General features: G+C 41.6%; 1 protein-coding gene across 4 annotated transcripts in view; it reads right to left on the minus strand.

Annotated features, from left to right (window-relative positions):
* Positions 1-20,597, minus strand: part of LOC129867459 (PEX5-related protein-like) — a 176,096-nt gene that overhangs the window by 61,705 nt on the left and 93,794 nt on the right. For all 4 annotated transcript variants that reach the window (XR_008761611.1, XR_008761612.1, XR_008761613.1 and 1 more), the window contains 2 exons: positions 5,427-5,538; positions 90-305 (listed from right to left, as the gene is read on the minus strand). Coding sequence is in view for 1 of the 4 variants with exons in the window: in XM_055940888.1 (XP_055796863.1) it covers positions 90-305; positions 5,427-5,538 (328 nt within the window). In the remaining 3 variants the exon portion in view is untranslated. The remainder of the gene's footprint in view (positions 1-89; positions 306-5,426; positions 5,539-20,597) is intronic.

Raw genomic sequence — 20,597 nt, forward strand, 5'->3', positions numbered from 1 at the left:
ATACCAACATGTTTCAAGCAGACCACCATAGTCCCTGTGCCCAAGAACACTAACATAACCTGCCTAAATTACTACCGACCCCAGTGTACCTGAGTCTAGTGACACTCTTTCAGGAGTGTGTGAGCTGGGGACAGTCTGCTCTACATCCACCTGGATCAGCTCTGTCTCGTCCGTCGTCTTCTTCCGGTGAGGCGTGTTCTTAGGCCCGTCCCCACGTGACAACAGAGGGCTCTTCTTGTCCTGCTTGCTGTTCCTTCTCTCTCCGGGCTCGCTGAGGTCCAATAGGTCCAATGTGGAGGACAGAACTGGAGGGAGAAATCATACTATAGTGAACAAAAATATAAACTCAACATGTAAAGTGTTGGTCCCATGTTTCATGAGCTGAAATATAAGATCCCAGAAATCTTCTGTACGCACAAAAAGCTTATTTCTCTCAAATATTGTTCACAAATGTGTTACATCCCTGTTAGTGAGCATCTCTCCTTTGCCAAGATAACCCATCAACCTGACAGGTGTGGCATATCAAGAAGCTGGTTAAATGATGATTATTTCACATGTGCACGTTGTGCTGGGGACAATAAAAGCACACTCTAAAATGTGCTATTTTGTCACACAACACATCTGCCACAGATGTTTCAAGTTTTGCGGGTGTGTGCAATTAGCATGCTGACTGCAGGAATGTCCACCAGAGCTGTTGCCAGATAATTGAATGTGCATTTCTCTACCATAAGCCGCCTCCAATGTTGTTTAGAGAATTTGGCAGTACGTCCAACCTGCCTCACAACCGCAGACCACATGTAACCACGTCAGCCCAGGACCTCCACATCCGGCTTCTTCACCTGAGGGATCGTCTGAGACCAGCCACCCGGACAGCTGATGAAACTGAGGAGTATTTCTGTCTGTACTAAAGCCCGTTTGTTGGGAAAAACTCATTCTGATTGCCTGAGCCATGCTCCCCAGTGGGTGGGCCTGGCTCCCAAGTGGGTGGGCCTGTGCCCTCCCATGCCAAACCATGGCTGCGCACCTGCCCAGTCATGTGAAATCCATAGATTAGGGCTTAATTAATTCATTTCAATTGACTGATTTCCTTATATGAACTGTAACTCAGTAAAATGGTTGAAATTGTTGCGTTTATATTTTTGTTCAGTATAGTTTAGCTTCTTGGTGGATCAGTTCAAATCTTTGCTTTACAGAGACTCATCTTCCTTAAAGCTGTCAAGACAAACCTAATTAACATTCCTCAACAGACTTGTGACTCCGAAATTAGTGACTCAAGGAGGGATTCATTACGAGACATAATTTTTCACGTCATTGTTAATTTACACACATTTTTTATTTGCATATCTGGAAAACAATCAGTAACAGTTTTACTTCACATTTCTCAGCACATTGTTGAGTTAATACCCTGTCAAGGGTATTCTTTCCATCAGTTGCCCCCTTGTTAGGTACTTCCAGGAGTTTCTCAACCTTACTGAAGATCTAAGTATACTTTGATGGCCAGACTTTGGACAGCTAAGGCAGCCCTGGCGGAGCTTTTCTGTTTGGTATATTAAGCAATTTAATCCCAGACCATCAGACCGGTAAAGACAAGGACAGGGACCCTTTTTTAGTGGTAAAGGCTTTTTTTGTCCTTTTTTAAGTTAATGTTAATTTAACCACTCACAGCCTGTAGAATGAGAATAAAAACACCCTTGAATAGTGATGTCCTGATAGTCAGGTTTCATTTTGATAAAGGTAAGAACAGTGGCGGCAGGTAGTCTAACGGTTAAGAGCGTTGGGCCAGTAACCGAAAGGGCGCTCGTTTGAATCCCCGAACCAACTAGGTGAAAAAGCAGTCTATGTGGCCTTGTGCAAGGGACTTAACCCTAACTGCTCTGGATAAGAGTGTCTACTAAAATTGTAATAGTTTAATTAACTACCAAGTCAAAGGGCATCTTAGATCTCAAATACAGACGAAAACTCAATTTATTGGAGTAAATTAATCTACATTGTGAGTATATTACCATGTTGAGTTTTAGAATTGTTTATATTTTTATTTAACCCTTGTTTTACCAGGTAAGTTGACTGAGAACACATTCTCATTTACAACAATAGTTACAGGGGAGAGGAGGGGGATAAATTAGCCAATTTTAAACTGAGGATGATTAGGTGGCCATGATGGTATGAAGGCCAGATTGGGAATGGGATCTTTAGGGAACACAGAGGGTCAGGACACCCGTTTAATGTCCCATCCGAAAGACGGCTATTTAATTTTTTTTTTTTTTTAAATACCTTAATTTAACTAGGAAAGTCAGTTAAGAACAAACTCTTATTTACAATGACAGCCTAGGAACAGTGGGTTAACTGCCTTGTTCTGGGGCAGAACAACAGTTTTTTACCTTGTCAGCTCAGGGAATTGAACCAGCAACCTTTAAGTTATTAACCCAACACTCAAACCACTAAGCTACCTGCATAGACAGGTTTAACAGATTAAAACAAATAAAGGCTATTTTATTGTCAGGGAATAGCTGAATTACAGTGTGTGAAGAACAATTCATAATGTCCATGTAGTTCCTTTTGTAACGCACAATTTTGTGTATTAAACTGTGGCTTTTTTTGCATTTGTTAAACCTAGTTTGTTAGAGTAAAAGTGTGAGGGAGTATAATACGCTATCTTAATACAGTCATACATGTTTTTATTTACTTTTCTGCTCTTTTGCACACCAGTATTTCTACTTGCACATCATCATCTGCTCATCTATCACTCCAGTGTCAATTTGCTAAATTATAATTACTTCGCTACTATGGCCTATTTATTGCCTACCTCCTCATGCCATTTGCACACACTGTATATTGATTTTTTTTTCTATTGTGTTATTGACTGTACCCTTGTTTATTCCATCTGTAACTCTGCATTTTTGTTTGTGTCGCACTGCTTTGCTTTATCTTGGCCAGGTCGCAGTTGTTCTCAACTAGCTTACCTGTAAGACGCAGCATTACATTGCAGTGATTTCCCTCACCGTACAACTGGGATCCCGAGTGGTGCAGCGGTCTAAGGCAATGCATCTCAGTGCAAGAGGCTACACGACAGTCCCTGGTTCAAATCCTTGCTGTATCACACCTGGCTGTGATTGGGAGTCCCATAGGACCTTGCACAATTGACCCAGTGTTGTAAATAAGAATATGCTCTTAACTGATTTGCCTAGTTAAATAAAGGATAAATGACAGACATGATCAGCCCCTGCTGTGTGCACACACATATCTCTGTAAATAACAATTGCAGTGTGTGAAGAACACTTAAATAATGCCCACGTAGTTCCTTTTGTAAATAACACACTGCTGTTTTATGACAAACGAACGGGATGCTCCTCTGAATGTTATCTGAAGGTAATTAGTGTGTGCTGCTCCTTGATATCTCTGTGCTCCTGAAATTAGGAATGAAATTAGAAATCAGAGGAAACGCTTGTGGGAGATGGAGACGTCGCCTGAAGTGTTATCTGTGTCAGGAGAAAAGCCATGTCTTGAAAGAAACCAAGATGGATGACCTTGAGTCTTCTTGAGATGACCTTGAGGCTACTTGAGATGATGAGGTTGCCTCCAAATAGTCTTGCCAGCTGGAAGGCATATTTGACGTGTATTGTGTGTATGTATACGAAGGATAGTATACTGTTTCTATCATAGTGTTCTGAGCTTCGCTATTGAGTCATTGAATTGAATTGAGTCCACATTGTCATGGCCATGTTAAAGTTTCTATTTCAACTGTTGACATGGTCTGTTGGATGTTGTGGTCAGTTTACTTTTAGTGAAGATACGTGTACATTCTATCTGAACATATAATATCTTACAGTTATAACGTTCTTTAATGCAGTTTATTGTGGTCAGGTAAAGTCATGTTTGTGTAAATCATTTCTGTTTTTTTTTTTAAATAATAATATCCATATGGCATTCATTGACACTGAAATACAGTACATGGATATTCCATTGATAAATAGACGATAAAACACAAGTTAAAAATATAAGTGAAAAAACATGACAATATTTACATCATTAACGTTTGGGGATACGCAGAGAACAATGACGTCTCAGTGGATCTTTTGCAAGATAGTTTTTTTTTTCTAGCCTATTGGAGATAAAATTGTCCATTGGTATCGTCAAGAGTTGAGAATTTGTGTTAGACTTTTGTATCGTGACAGCTCAACCTGTGGATATTACTGACAGGTGAGTCACTGTTGTTTCCTATTAATCACTCTCTACGGAGCCACTGACCTTCAGTTGGGAACCGATCGTCTAAATGACTGTCATTTTAAATCATCCCAATCTACTCAGTGTGAAGACACAGCAGGGCATCAGGCCGCCCGTAACTTCTGACTTTAAGGTCTTAACTTTAACGTGGTAAAAACTGAATTGGTAATCTGCTACATGAGCTTCATTCTGTGACTGTGTCCATACGGATATCGTGCAACATTGCTGCGGTTTGTTGTCAGAACTTTGTATTATGCATTGAGTAGAGTAAATATTGATGACCACCGTGAAACAATAATACAATCCCCCTGATGTAACTTTAAAGTCGCCCTCTATGACATCCACTTCAGTGTTACTCAGACCCCTTTCACATACAGACCCTGTAACCAAAAAACACATATGGGGTCTGTGAAAATGGAGCTCTGTTTTTCCAGGTAAATTCTTTAACAGTTCCATTGTTTATTTTATTTATTTCACCCTTATTTAACCAGGTAAGCTAGTTGAGAACAAGTTCTCATTTACAACTGCGACCTGGCCAAGATAAAGCAAAGCAGTGCGACAAAAACAACAACACAGAGTCACACATGGGATAAACAAACGTACAGTCAATAGCAAAATAGAAAAATCTATATATAGTGTGTGCAAATTAAGTAAGGAGGTAAGGCAATAAATAAGCCATAGTGGCAAAATAATTACAATTTAGCAATTAACACTGGAGTGATAGATGTACAGATGAGGATGTGCAGTAGAAATACTGGTGTGCAAAAAAGCTGAAAATAAATAAATATGGGGATGAGGTAGGTAGTTTGTTGGATGGGCTATTTACAGATGGGCTGTGTACAGCTGCAGCGATCGGTATGCTGCTCAGACAGCCGATGCTTGAAGTTAGTGAGGGGGTTTAACAGCTATCTTATTTGAATTGCAAACATCTCCCGCCCCCCATGGTTAAACAAAACACACCACCCCACACCACAAATTTCTGGATCAAACTGATATGTATAAAAGGGGGTATACATGAAAGAAAGTTGTAAGTAAGGGCTGTTTGAAAGGGGCTCATTGCTTTATTATTATTATTATTACTATTATTATTATTATGTCTGAAATAGGTCATTGTGTTATGAAACGCCAATGGCCAATGCATGAAGGGGCTACTACAGCAGTCGGGGCTGGGTAGACAGAGAGGAGAGGGAGGTCAGTGGAGGTACCTGCTGTGTTCGAAGTCACTAGGCGGGCAGCGCCATGGCACTTGGTCTCACAGAGAAAGTCGTCGATGGAGGGGCTTAGCAGGGGGCGGCTCTCTTGTTGCTCACTCACCAGCTGCAAGTGCAAACAGACGACACTGCTTAAAATCACACACAAAATATGCCCTTTTGGCCCTTTTCCTGTAAATGTCAACGTGACCAAGACATTATGATAACATGTAGTGATGTGTCACTTCATTGGCCATTTCAAACAGTGCATCATGTAATTCAAACAAAGTGATGACATGACCTGACGTGACCTACCAATCCCCCACTAGTTCATGAGTGTCCTGTTTTACCCTTTACGTGCTGACCACATTGCCCACGTTGACCACATACATGTCATTCAATCATTTCATCCAAACTGCTGTTGCGCGTCAATGAGCGTCTGCATAGACAGGTGCTAAAATAGAACTTGATTCTATTTTTTACACTTGATGCGCTGCAAGTCCCGCCTCTCCCATCTCCTCATTGGTTATTAGGAGCATATAGAGTACCCATGTGGGTTATTGGAAGATGAACTAAGGTCCCCACTCCAGTCCAGTTGGTGGTGGTAATGCACCTTAGTTGGTTGCCAACTGCCATATAAAGTCCACAGAAGAAGAAGACTGAAGGAGGAGAGATTACTAGAAATTAACTAGGTTTCACCTTTCATCTGTGTATTAATTGTCGGAGTAGAGAACTCACAATTTTGTGTGACTCAAAATGTGTCAAAATTCTACAAAGATCCAGAAAAGAATTTCATTTTTTCAGGTAAAATAACAACCTAATGTTTATATCCCAGGACAAATTATCTAGCAACAGCAAGCTAGCTAGCTAAATGTCCATGAATGTTTCATGCATTTCGACTTGTCCCCAAATTAATATAGTTGGTTCAGAGTTTGTTTTGATATTTCAACTTGAGTCTCCTGATCGCGTCTGGACAAAATCAATATGCGTGCGATGGCAAACGCACATGCTCTGTCTAGTCAGCATGTTAGGACCCACAGCTCAGTTGAATGCTAGCTCTGTGAATCCTTCATCTGCCTCTCCCAGTGTTCTATCCAGACTAGCTGAGGAGACTAACCTCTCCCAGTGCCCTATCCAGACTAGCTGAGAAGACTAACCTCTCCCAGTGTTCTATCCAGACTAGCTGAGAAGACTAACCTCTCCCAGTGTTCTATCCAGACTAGCTGAGGAGACTATCCACTCCCAGTGTCCTATCCAGACTAGCTGAGGAGACTAACCTCTCCCAGTGTCCTATCCAGACTAGCTGAGGAGACTAACCTCTCCCAGTGCCCTATCCAGACTAGCTGAGAAGACTAACCTCTCCCAGTGTTCTATCCAGACTAGCTGAGGAGACTAACCTCTCCCAGTGCCCTATCCAGACTAGCTGAGAAGACTAACCTCTCCCAGTGTTCTATCCAGACTAGCTGAGAAGACTAACCTCTCCCAGTGTTCTATCCAGACTAGCTGAGGAGACTATCCACTCCCAGTGTCCTATCCAGACTAGCTGAGGAGACTAACCTCTCCCAGTGTCCTATCCAGACTAGCTGAGGAGACTAACCTCTCCCAGTGTTCTATCCAGACTAGCTGAGGAGACTAACCTCTCCCAGTGTCCTATCCAGACTATCTGAGGAGACTAACCTCTCCCAGTGTTCTATCCAGACTAGCTGAGGAGACTAACCTCTCCCAGTGTTCTATCCAGACTAGCTGAGGAGACTAACCTCTCTCAGTGTCCTATCCAGACTAGCTGAGGAGACTATCCACTCCCAGTGTCCTATCCAGACTAGCTGAGGAGACTAACCTCTCCCAGTGTCCTATCCAGACTAGCTGAGGAGACTAACCTATCCCAGTGTCCTATCCAGACTATCTGAAGAGACTTATCTCTCCCAGTGTCCTATCCAAACTAGCTGTGACTAGCCTAGGAAGAGACTCACAGGGTGTGTCCCCAAGTGTAATTGCTCAGCCATTAGCAGTTGTTTATCTCAGTTCCCAAACACATGCTGAAGTTAATCACCTTGCCTGTGAGGCATCCTGGACTGTCGCTGTAGGTTTGCCAACATTGCTGTGGCATAGGTTACATCCCATCCATTATAATTACCCATGAAGTAGTTGCTCTAGTGACAAAAATGATTCAAAATATGGATTTGTTTTGATATAAAAATAGCCCCACCATCATTATTGTCTGCTTGTACAATGCTGTCGAAGAGGAAACATGACTTTTGCCATTCCTGATCTCCAGAGTTCTTTCAGGCAGAATCTTAATGATACCAAAGCTGAATAACATATGCACATCCAGGTGTGGTTAGCAGGTGCTGAAGTTATAGGTGAACTCATAAACAATAAAAAGGACAATGCCACACACTGCTGCTTATGCTCCCAGGTGATTTTTATTATAACACCGTTTTGTTCTTAGGTCTTCATCAGGCATCCATATCCCAGCTGGGGTTGGAAGGTCCTATACATAGGGGCAGTGCTCAGTGACATCACTTGCTGAAACAGGAAGTAAAAATATATAACATAGGTTCACAATATCAACATTCAATATATAAAAATATATAGTCATACATGAAGAATGTGATCAATATTTACAGTCAAAAGTTTGGACACACCTACTCATTCAAGTGTTTTTCTTTATTTTTACTATTTTCTACATTGTAGAATAATAGTGAAGACATCAAAACTATGAAATAACACATGGAATCATGTAGTAATCAAAAAAGTGTTAAACAAATCAAAATATATTTTATATTTGAGATTCTTCAAAATAACCACCTTTTGCCTTGATGACAGCTCTGCACACTCTTGGCATTCTCTCAATCAGTTTCATGAGGAATGCTTTTCCAACAGTCTTGAAGGAGTTCACACATATGCTGAGCGCTTGTTGGCTGCTTTTCCTTTACTCTGCCGTCCAACTCATCCCAAACCATCTCAATTGGGTTGAGGGTGGGTGATTGTGGAGGCCAGGTCATCTGATGCAGCACCCCATCACTCTCCTTGATCAAATAGCCCTTAAACAGCCTGGTGGTGTGTTTTGGGTTATTGTCCTGTTGGGGAAAAAATGATAGTCCCAATAAGCGCAAACCTGATGGGATGGCGTATCATTGCAGAATGCTGTGGTAGGCATGCTGGTTAAGTGTGCATTGAATTCTAAATAAATCACTGACAATGTCACCAGCAAAGCACCCCAACACCATCACACCTCCTCTTCCATGCTTCACGTTTGGAACCACACATGCAGAGATCATCCGTTTACCTACTCTGTGTCTCACAAAGACATGGCGGTTGGAACCAAAAAATCTCCAATTTGGTCCCCAGACCAAAGGACAAATTTCCACCGGTCTAATGTCCATTGCTCGTGTTTCTTGGCCTAAGTAAGTCTCTTCTTCTTATTGGTGTCCTTTAGTAGTGGTTTCTTTGCAGCAATTCGACCACGAAGGCCTGATTCACACAGTCTCCTCTGAACAGTTGATGTTTACATTTACATTACATTTACATTTAAGTCATTTAGCAGACGCTCTTATCCAGAGCGACTTACAAGTACATACATTCATACTTTTTTTGTACTGGCCCCCCGTGGGAATTGAACCCACAACCCTGGTGTTGCCAGCGCCATTCTCTACCAACTGAGCTTCACATGTTGAGATGTGTCTGTTACTTGAACTCTGTGAAGCATTTATTTGGGCTACAATTTCTGAGGCTGGTAACTCTAATGAACTTATCCTCTGCAGCAGAGGTAACTCTGGGTCTTCCATTTCTGTGGCGGTACTCATGAGATCCAGTTTCATCATAGCGCTTGATGGTTTTTGCGACTGCACTTGAAGAAACTTTCAAAGTTCTTGACATTTTTCGTATTGACTGAGCTTCATGTAAAGTAATGTGTAATGTAAAGTAATGATGGACTGTCATTACTCTTTGCTTATTTGAGCTGTTCTTGCCATAATATGTATATATATATATACAGTTGAAGTCAGAAGTTTACATACACTTAGGTTGGAGTCATTAATACTTGTTTTTAAACCACAGCACAAATTTCTTGTTAATAAACTATAGTTTCGGCAAGTCAGTTAGGACATCTACTTTGCGCATGACACAAGTCATTTTTCCAACAATTGTTTACAGACAGATTATTATTTCATTATTTCAGATTGTATCACAATTCCAGTGGGTCAGAAGTTAACATGCACTAAGTTGACTGTGCCTTTAAACAGCTTTGAAAATTCCAGAAAATGATGTCATGGCTTTAGAAGCTTCCGATAGGCTAATTGACATAATTTGAGTCAATTGGAGATGTACCTGTGGATTTATTTCAAGGCCTTCCCTCAAACTCAGTGCCTCTTTATTTGACATCATGGGAAAATCAGCCAAGACTTCAGAAAAAAAATTGTAGACCTCCACAAGTCTGGTTCATCCTTGGGAGCAATTTTCAAACGCCTGAAGGTTCATCTGTTCAAACAATAGTATGCAAGTGTAAACACCATGGGACCATTCAGCAGTCATACCGCTCAGGAAGGAGACGCGTTCGGTCTCCTGGAGATGAACGTACTTTGGTGCGAAAAGTGCAAATCAATCCCAGAACAACAGCAAAGGATCTTGTGAAGATGCTGGAGGAAACAGGTACAAAAGTATCTATATCCACAGTAAAATGAAGCCACTGCTCCGGAAACCGCCATAAAAAAGCCAGACTACGGTTTGCAACTGCACATGGGGACCAAGATCGTACTTTTTGGAGAAATGTCCTCTGGTCTGATGAAACAAAACTATAACTGTTTGGCCATAATAACCATCATTATGTTTGGAGGAAAAATGGGGATGCTTGCAAGCCGAAGAACACCATCCCAACAGTGAAGCACGGGGGTGGCAGCATCATGTTGTGGGGGTGCTTATCTGCAGGATGGACTGGTGCACTTCACAAAATAGATGGCATCATGAGGGATGGAAAATTATGTGGATATATTGAAGCAACATCTCAAGACATCAGTCAGGAAGTTAAAGCTTGGTCGCAAATGGGTCTTCCAAATGGACAATGACCCCAAGCATACTTCCAAAGTTGTGGCAAAATGGCTTAAGGACAACAAATTCAAGGTATTGAAATGGCCATCACAAAGCCCTGACCTCGATCCTATAGAAAATGTGTGGGCAGAACTGAAAAAGCGTGTACGAGCAAGGAGTCCTACAAACCTGATTCAGTTACACCAGCTCTGTCAGGAGGAATGGGCCAACATTCACTCAACTTATTGTGGAAAGCTTGTGGAAGGCTACCTGAAACATTTGACCCATGTTGAACAATTTAAAGGCAATGCTACCAAATACTAATTGAGTGTATGTAAACTTCTGACCCACTGGGAATGTGATGAAAGAAATAAAAGCTGAAATAAATCATTCTCTCTACTACTATTCTGACATTTCACATTCTTAAAATAAAGTGTTGATCCTAACTGACCTAAGACAGGGAATTTTTACTAGGATTAAATGTCACGAATTGTGAAAAACTGAGTTTAAATGTAGTTGGCTAAGGTGTATGTAAACTTCCGACTTCAACTGTATATATATATGATAGACAATATTCAATTAGGGTAAAAACAAGAGAATAGTTTGGACCTTTTGGAACTATAAAAACGTTTTTAAGTCAAACTCCTCGTTAAGGCCAAGAGTAGATAATGTGTTGAGCCTGTGGATCCAGAAAGAGTCCCTTTGAAGAAGTTTCCTCTCAATGTCCCCTCCCTGTGTGACATCTTGAAGATTTCTATTCCAATGCATCTCAGAGAGCTAATAGGATGTGAGAATCTTAATGATGGCACTAAAATATGTATTACTAGCCATGAGGTTGCACAGAGCCTGCCATACGCTTGATATGAAAGGTGCTGCCCATGGCTTCATGATCCGTCTGTATGTGCTCAATGTGTGGCTCTAACAATGACAGATGTTCCCGCAACCAAATTTTCTGGGAATTAATGATGTGGCTGTTTATTAGCCATTATGGCCAATTTGAAAACAAAAACTTTTACCCCTTTTTAAACAACTTGGACATTATCCGATTATGGTTACGGTTATGAAAAGTGTCACATACGTTTAGATTTTATGTTAGCTGGGGAGAACCATTCGAGTTCAAAGATGCTGGAACTGTAATAGCTAAGTGTTGCACCTCCAGCCAGGATTTCATGATCGATGGTTTTATATTGGATGCCTTACTCTATTTCACTTTCTAAACCTCAAAGCGTAACTTCCTGCAGTATAATTGCAAACAAAATATGGGCCCTTAATGAGAAAAGTGAATCATTTCGGAGCCCCCACTTATTCAATTAAAAAAGGCGCCTCACTTTTGGCAAAAATATAAAGATAATTGCTGACATTAATGGGAATTATTAAGGGGACAGACCCCATCCGGGAAATGACAAGCGATGGCTCAGAAAAGCACTGAGAGAAGCCCTGCCGGGTCATTATAGATGTGCAGGACACAGAGTAACAAACGCTCTGTTTATTCCTTATTCATCATTATACACTGGGTGGTTCGAGCCTTGAATGCTGATTGGCTGACAGCCGTGTTATATCAGGTTGCCATTCCTGTAATATAACAATGTTGGGTGAATGAGTGCTACCTCAGGCCATGCAAGAGTTACATTCTTGTTATGTCACCAGTCAGCTCCTGATGAAATCAAGTGGACATTTTTCAAATATCAAACTTTAATCTTAGTGTTGGCAATTGCTAGCGGAGTAATCGCACAAATAATCACAACATACTGTTAAACAGATTTCAAAATGGCAGTCATTTCATCCCTCTCTCTGGTATTGTCCATTTGATCATAGTTTGTTCCCGTGGTCATCAAAGAGAGAAGAGAGAGGCAGTCTCTTAACATTGAATTCATTCACCATTGTCATTATTGTTGGTCAGACCACCAGTGTATTTCCATGTCCTGACCCTGTGAGTGACATATACAGGGTGGTCCTAGGGCAGGGTTGTCAAATTCATTCCATGGAGGGCGTAGTGTCTGCTGGTTTTTGTTTTTTTCCTTTTCATTAAGACCTAGACAACCAGGTGAGGGGAGCTCCTAACCTTAATTGATCAATTACGTTTGACACTTGTCCTACACTAAAACAAAATGAGGGGTTCAACAAGGGTTCTTCTAAGATCCTGAAAGTCTAAGACCCCCAAAAGGTTATTTCAAGAACCTCATAGGAGGTGGGGTTCATCAAGTTGGTGCAAATCTTTCTAAAACAGAAAATGGACACAATTCAATGGATATCGATCAACAAAGAGGTTAGAATATGTCGACTATAGGAATATGTTGAAGGATAGCTGTATTAGGTGCAGATGACTGAACTCCTCACTATTGTGTCTGTGTCTGCAGGTAGACAGACGAGGAGACACACAAAGGTATGTCAATAGGTATTGGTAAATTATTATGCAGATCACATTTACCATCCTCCTCCCTTATCTCTTCAATGAATATCCCATAGGCCTCTACATTATGGACAAGGTATGTGTATGAAAACCATTATCCAAACAGGTTTTTTCATTCACATTTTCCACAAAAACTAAAGTATGAATACTGTTGTGTGCATGTTTTGTTAATCATCTGTTTATTACTATTTGGGGGGGGGGGGGGGGGATTCACAGACTTCACACTCCCTACACCTCTGATGAATATAACAGGAAACCTTTTCGATCAACATGTACTGTAAAATCATTCTGGCTATGGATACGGAGAACATCAACACAATAACATCAACAGGCCAGAGGATATACACATTGGACTTGGGGCTCTGCTGGGAGTTTACCTCATATTTAGAATTTTTAATTCTGCTTTGCCACTAAAATCATAATAAACACTGATAATTTAAAAAATGGTGCTATTGTTGTTATTGTTATGCGTATTACTATTATTAATAATAATAATAATAAGGGAGGGGTTAGTTCAAAAATTAACCCCAAAATGTTCTTCAAAAGGTTATTTGAGGATCCATTAAAAGGGGTTCTTTGAAGAAGAAGAAGGGGTTCCCCATCAGTTTCAATGTGAAAAACCCCTAAAGGATACTCCAGGAACCTTTTCTTTTTAGAGTGTAGTGTGTCCATGATGGAAGCTATTAGAAAGATGTGTCCATCATGGAGACCCTGGGACTTCCCTGTAGATGTCACTCACACAGTCAGGTGAAGGCTAGCGGCACATGTAAATACACTGTGCACACATTGTAGGAAGCCCTTCGAGACCCGGGATATAAAGGCCAATGGCAAATTAAATCCTTTCAAAGTGTAAATTCCATTCATGGATGCATGTGCCTGTGTAACTTTTGACAACACTTTCAACTTTGCCGACGGTGATCAGTGGGGAACATCTGTAGGTGAATAACGATTTATTTCCGTCACGTTTGCGTAATGTTCGCGGAGGACAAGCATTATGTGATGCATTATGGAGAGACGGCTCGTGAAACTCCACGATGTTCACGTGATGATCGCCCCATAAAGATAGCCTTCCTTGAATGTCTCCCATCTATTTAGCATCAAATAAGACAAATTGCGGTGCCAGGATGCAGGCCTAAAACCTTGTCTGTAGACGAGTGTGCGTCGTGAGGTGGATCGTCACTAACTGTAGCTCTTAATGGGATTCCTAACCCTTCCTTTCCCTTGACAGAATAGTGTAATTTAAGGTCAGTTTTCACACAGAGGGGTTTCTCAATTAAATTCCCTGACATTTGAATTGATGAGATAACATACCAATTATGAACTAATTGGATATGGGGTCTCCCTCACATTACTGAATTATATTGTGCTACGTTTTATGAGTTAAGTAACGTAGCCTATTGAGACATAGAGAGAGAAATACTTGACATCACTAAGAGCCCTATTGAATGAAAGTTGGTAACTTTCCAGTATGAAGCGGTTTTCTTGCACATTGGACGCATTCCCACAGTGAAACAAAAAAGAATCCAAATGTCTTATTGATTCAAGAAAATGCTTCCGTAAGTATCTTATTTCTTATTTTATATCCTGTTTGTTTTTGTTCTACCTTGTTATTTGTAGTACTACATTGATATTGATTGTTTTAAGCTGTAAACCCAATATTCATTGTTGGGTTTAGAGCTTACAAGAAAAGTATTTCCCTGTACTTGTGCACATGACATTAAAACTTGAAACTTTTATCCAGGAACCTGGTTAGGCCTATTAGTTTTTCATATTCAGCTTCAAGTTTTATCTCTCATATGTACGTGATACACATGGATACACCAGTGGAGGCTGCTGAGGGGAGGACGGCTCATAATAACGACTGGAATTAAATAAATGGTATTCACTCCATTCCAGTCATAATACTCCCTTGCAGCCATTATTATGAGCTGTCCCTCCCCTCAGCAGCCTCCACTGGTATACATCCATCCTCCAACGAAATGCTTACTTGCAGGTTCCTTCTCAACAATGCTACATCAATAACAGATAATAAAATATAAGAATTTGAACATAAAGTAAAAGGCTCAGTAGAAAATAAAATACATTTTTTAGCATAATTATAATACAGGAAGGCACAATTTTATAGTGCAATATTAACACGTGTTTTGAGTAAGAGGGATTTAGGGGCAAGTGTTTAATTAAATTATGAAGTATTTAGCAATCCTAATAAGAGTCTGGAAGTAGCAGTTGCAGCAGCAGATGGACGAGTCAGTAAGTGCATGTGCGGAGAATCAGAGCATGAGGTCCAGTTCAAGTGTTCAGCAGTCTGATGGTTTGTAGATAGAAACTGTCTCTGAGCCTGTTGGTGTCAGACCTCATGCTCCGATACCGTCTGCTTGACGATAAGGGAGAGAACAGCTCGTGGCTGGGGTGTGTTGGTGTCCTTGATGATGCATCGGGCCTTCCTGAGACACCGGTTCGTGTAGATGTCCTGGATGGGTGGGAACACGGTGATGTATTGGGCCATCTTCACCACCCGCTGGAGGGCCTTGCGGTCGTGGACGGAGCAATTCCCATACCGGACCGTGATGCAACTGGTCAGGACACTCTTAATGGTGCAGCGGTAGTATTTGGAGAGGACCTTTGGTGGCATACCGAATTTCTTCAGACTCCTTAGGAAGTAGAGATGCTGCTGCGCCCTCTTGACAAGAGTGGTGGTGAAGTTGGTCCATGACAAGTCCTCTGTGATGTGGACGCAGAGGAACTTAAACCTGCTGACTCTCTCTACTGCAGTCCCTTTGATGTGGATCGGGGCATGTTCCCCCCTCTGCCTTCTGAAGTCAACAATCAACCAATGTTTGGCTGACGTTAAGGGAGAGGTTGTTGTCCTGGCACAACAATGCCAGTTCACTTAAAACGCAGTTGTAAGAAAATATTTAAAAAATATACTAAAGTAAAAAAAAAAGGGGGAAAAAAAGAGAAACTAACAATAACGAGGCTATATATAGGGGGTAACGGTACTGAGTCAATGTGCGGGGGTACAGGTTAGGCAAGGTAATTGAGGTAATATGTACATGTACATAGGGGTAAAGTGACTATGCATAGATAATACACAGCGAGTAGCAGCAGCGTAAAAGGGGGGGGGGGGGGGGGGGGGTTAGATGTTCAGCAGCCTTGTGGCTTGGGGGTAGAAGTTGTTAAGAAGCCTTTTGGACCGAGACTTGGTGCTCCAATACCGCTTGTTGTGCATTAGCAGAGAGAACAGTCTATGACTAGGGTGGCTGGAGTCTTTGGCAATTTTCAGGGCTTTTCTCTGACACTGCCTGGTACAGAGGTCCTGGATGGTAGGAAGCTTGGCCCCAGTGATGTACTGGGCCGTACGCACTACCCTTTGTAGCGCCTTGCGGTCAGAGGCCGAGCAGTTGCCATACCAGGCGGGGATGAAACCAGTCGGGATGCTCTCGATGGTGCAGCTGTAAAACTTTTTAACTTCTCTGGGATATGTGGGACGGTAGCGTCCCACCTAACCAACAGCCAGGGCGCCAAATTCAAAAACAACAGAAATCTCATAATTAAAATTCCTCAAACATACAAGTATTATACACCATTTTAAAGATACACTTCTCGTTAATCCAGCCAAAGTGTCTGATTTCAAAAAGGATTTACGGCGAAAGCACACCTTGCGATTATGTTAGCTCAGTACATAGCCACAGAAAAACACAGCCATTTTTCCAGCCAAAGAGAGGAGTAACAAAAAGCAGAAATAGAGTTAAAATGAATCACTAACCTTTGATGATCTTCATCAGATGACACTCATAGGACTTCATGTTACACAATACATATATGTTTTGTTCGGTAAAGTTCATATTTATATCCAAATATCTGAGTTTAGGCGGGACGCTACTGTCTCACTTGGCCAAAAGCCAGAGAAAATGCATCGCGCCAAATTCAAATAAAATACTATAAAAATCAAACTTTCATTAAATCACACATGAAAGATACCACATTAAAGCTACACTGGTTGTGAATCCAGCCAACATGTCAGAATTCAAATATGCTTTTCGGGGCGAAAGCAAACAATGCTATTATCTGAGTTAGCACCATTGTAAACAAAGAGAGATAAGCATATTTCAACCCTGCAGGCGCGACACAAAACGCAGAAATAAAAATATAATTCATGCCTTACCTTTGATGAGCTTCTGTTGTTGGCACTCCAATATGTCCCATAAACATCACAAATGGTCCTTTTGTTCGATTAATTCCGTCGATATATATCCAAAATGTCAATTTATTTAGCGCATTTGATCGTGAAACATGACTACAAATATCTCAAAAGTTACCTGTAAACTTTGCCAAAACATTTCAAACTACTTTTGTAATACAACTTTAGGTATTTTTTTACGTAAATAATCGATAAAATTGAAGATGGGATGAGCTGTGTTCAATACAGGATTAAAACAATCTGTAGCATGCTTTCTGGTCACGTGCCTCTATCTAACAGGACACTTCAAGTGACCCTGATTCAAAATGGCCGTACTTCTTTATTACACAAAGGAAAAACCCTCAACTAATTTCTAGAGACTGTTGACATCCAGTGGAAGCAGTAGGAACTGCAAGAAGGTCAATTAGAAATCTGTATTCCCAATGAAAATCCATTGAAAAGAGAGTGACCTCAAAAAAAAAACATCTGAATGGTTTGTCCTCTGGGTTTCGCCTGCTAAATAAGTTCTGTTATACTCACAGACATGATTCAAACAGTTTTAGAAACTTCAGAGTGTTTTCTATCCACATCTACTAACAATATGCATATCTTATCTTCTGGGGATGAGTGGCTGGCAGTTGAATTTGGGTATGCTTTTCATCCAAATGTGAAAATGCTGCCCCCTATCCTGGAGAAGGATCTAAGGACACATGCCAAATCTTCTCAGTCTCCTGAGAATATGCGTTGTTGTGCCCTCTTCACAACTGTCTTGATGTGTTTGAACCATGATAGTTTGTTGGTAATGTGGACACCAAGGAACTTGTAGCTCTCAACCTGCTCCACTACAGCCCCGTTGATGAGAATGGGGGCGTGCTCGGCCTTCCTTTTCCTGTAGTCCACAATCATCTCCTTTGTCTTGATCACATTGAGGGAGAGGTTGTTGTCCTGGCACCATACTGCCAGGTCTCTGACCTCCTCCCTATAAGCTGTCTCATCGTTCTCGGTAATCAGGCCTACCACTGCTGTGTCGTCGGCAAACTTAATGATGGTGTTGGAGTCCTGCTTGGCCATGCAGTCATGAGTGAACAGGGAGTGCAGGAGGGGACTAAGCATGCACTGCTGAGGGGCCCCCGAATTGAGGATCAGTGTGGCAGACGTGTTGTTACTTACCCTTACCACCGTGGGGCAGCACATCAGAAAGTCCAGGATCCAGTTTCAAAGGAAGGTATTTAGTCCCAGGTTCCTTAGCTTAGTGATGAGCTTTGAAGGCACTATGGTGTTGAACACTGAGCTGTAGTCAATGAACAGCATTCTCATGTAGTGTTATTTTTGTCCAGGTGGGAAAGGGCAGTGTGGAGTGCAATAGAGATTGCGTCATCTGTCGATCTGTTCATGCGGTATGCGAATTGGAGTGGGTCCAGGGTCTCTGGGATGATGGTGTTGATGTAAGCCATGACCAGCCTTTCAAAGCACTTCATGGCTACAGACGTGAGTACTACGGTCGGTAGTCATTTAGGAAGGTTACCTTGGTGTTCTTGGGCACAGGGACTATGGTGGTCTGTTTGAAACATGTAGGTATTACACACTTGGTCACGGACAGGTTGAAAATGTCAGTGAAGACACTTGCCAGTTTATCAGCGCATACTCTGAGTACACGTCCTGGTAATGCGTCTGGCCCTGTGGCCTTGTTAATGTTGACCTGTTTAAAGGTCTTACTCACATCGGCTACGGAGAGCGTGATCACACAGTCATCCGGAACGGCTGGTGCTCCTCATGCATGCTTCATTGTTGTTTGCCTCAAAGTGCATAGAAGTAATTTAGCTCGTCTGGTACGCTCGTGTCACTGGGCAGCTCGCGGCTGTGCTTCCCTTTGTAGTCTGTAATAGTTTGCAGGCCCTGCCACATCCGACGAGCATCAGAGCCGGAGTAGTAGGATTCAATCTTAGTCCTTTATTGACGCTTTGCCTGTTTGATGGTTTGTCGGAGGGCATAGAGGGATTTCTTATAAGCGTCCGGGTTAGAGTCCCTCTCCTTGAAAGTGGCAGTTCTACCCTTTAGCTCAGTGCGGATGTTGCTTGTAATCCATGGCTTCTGGTTGAGGTATATACGTACGGTCACTGTGGGGACGACGTCATCGATGCACTTATTGATGAAGCCGATGACGTATGTGGTATACTCCTCAATACCATTGGAAGAATCCCAAAATATATTCCAGTCTGTGCTTGCAAAACATTCATGTAGCTTAGCATCTGTGTAATCTGACCACTTCTGTATAGAGAGCGAGTCACTGGTACGTCCTGATAAAAGTTTTTGCTTATAAGCATGAATCAGGAGGATAGAATTATGGTCAGATTTGCCACATGGAGGGCGAGGGAGAGGTTTGTACATGTCTCTGTGTATGGAGTAAAGGTGGTCTAGAGTTGTTTTTCCTCTGGTTGCACATGTGACATGTTGGTAGAAATGAGGTTAAACGGATCTAAGTTTCTCTGCATTAAAGTCCACGGCCACTAGGAGCGCCACCACTGGATGAGCCTTTTCTTGTTTGCTTATGGCCTTATACAGCTTGTTGAGTGTGGTCTGAGAGCCAGCATCGGTTTGTGGTGGTAAATAGACAGCTATGAAAAATATAGATGAAAACTCTCTTGGTAAAAAGTGTGGTCTACAGCTTATCATGAGATACTCTACCTCAGGCAAGCAAAACTTTGAGACTTCCTTAATATTCCTTAACAGCACCAGCCTTAACAGCATCAGCTGTTATTGAGAAATAGACATAGACCGCCACCCCTCATTTTACAAGAGGTGTTCTGTTTTGCCGATGCAGGGAAAACCCAGCCAACTGTATGTCTTTGTTCAGCCACAACTCGGTGAAACATAAGATATTACAGTTGGTCAGATAGTCTTGAATGGAGCTCATCCAATTTTTTCTCCAATGATTGCGCGTTGGCCAATAGGACAGATGGTAGAGGCGTTAACCACTCGTCGACCAAGGCACCCGGACGTGTGTCCCCTATATTGGTGTCTCGCTTTCATGCAAATGACGGGGATTTGGGCGTGGTCCGGCATCAGCACTAAATATTTTGCGTCCAAAAGAAGAAAAAAAATCAGTTTGAGGTGAGTAATCACTATTCTGATATCCAGAAGCTTTTTTCGGTCAGAAGAGACTGTGGCAGAAACTTTATGTACAAAATAAGTTACAAACAATGCGGAAAAAAACACACAAAAGAGCACAATTGGTTAGGAGCCCGTAAAACGGCAGCCATCTCCTCCGGCGCTGTTTGAATTGAGCAGTTAATAAACCATCGTTGCGCTATTTGAATTGAGCAGTTAATAAACCATCGTTGTGATATTTGAATTGAGCAGTTAATAAACCATCGTTGTGATATTTGAATTGAACAGTTAATAAACCATCGTTGCACGGAGTCTGCAATGCACTTACTGTAATTGCCAAAGGAATAACTCCAAATAATGATTTTAACTCCAAATAATGATCTTAACCCTTTTTTTCATAAGATGATAGAGACTTCCACATCTTCCTTGCTAATCATCCATCGGTTAATAGGGACAGGCAATC

Source organism: Salvelinus fontinalis, chromosome 12 (assembly GCF_029448725.1).
Source record: "Salvelinus fontinalis isolate EN_2023a chromosome 12, ASM2944872v1, whole genome shotgun sequence".
NCBI lineage: Eukaryota > Metazoa > Chordata > Actinopteri > Salmoniformes > Salmonidae > Salvelinus > Salvelinus fontinalis.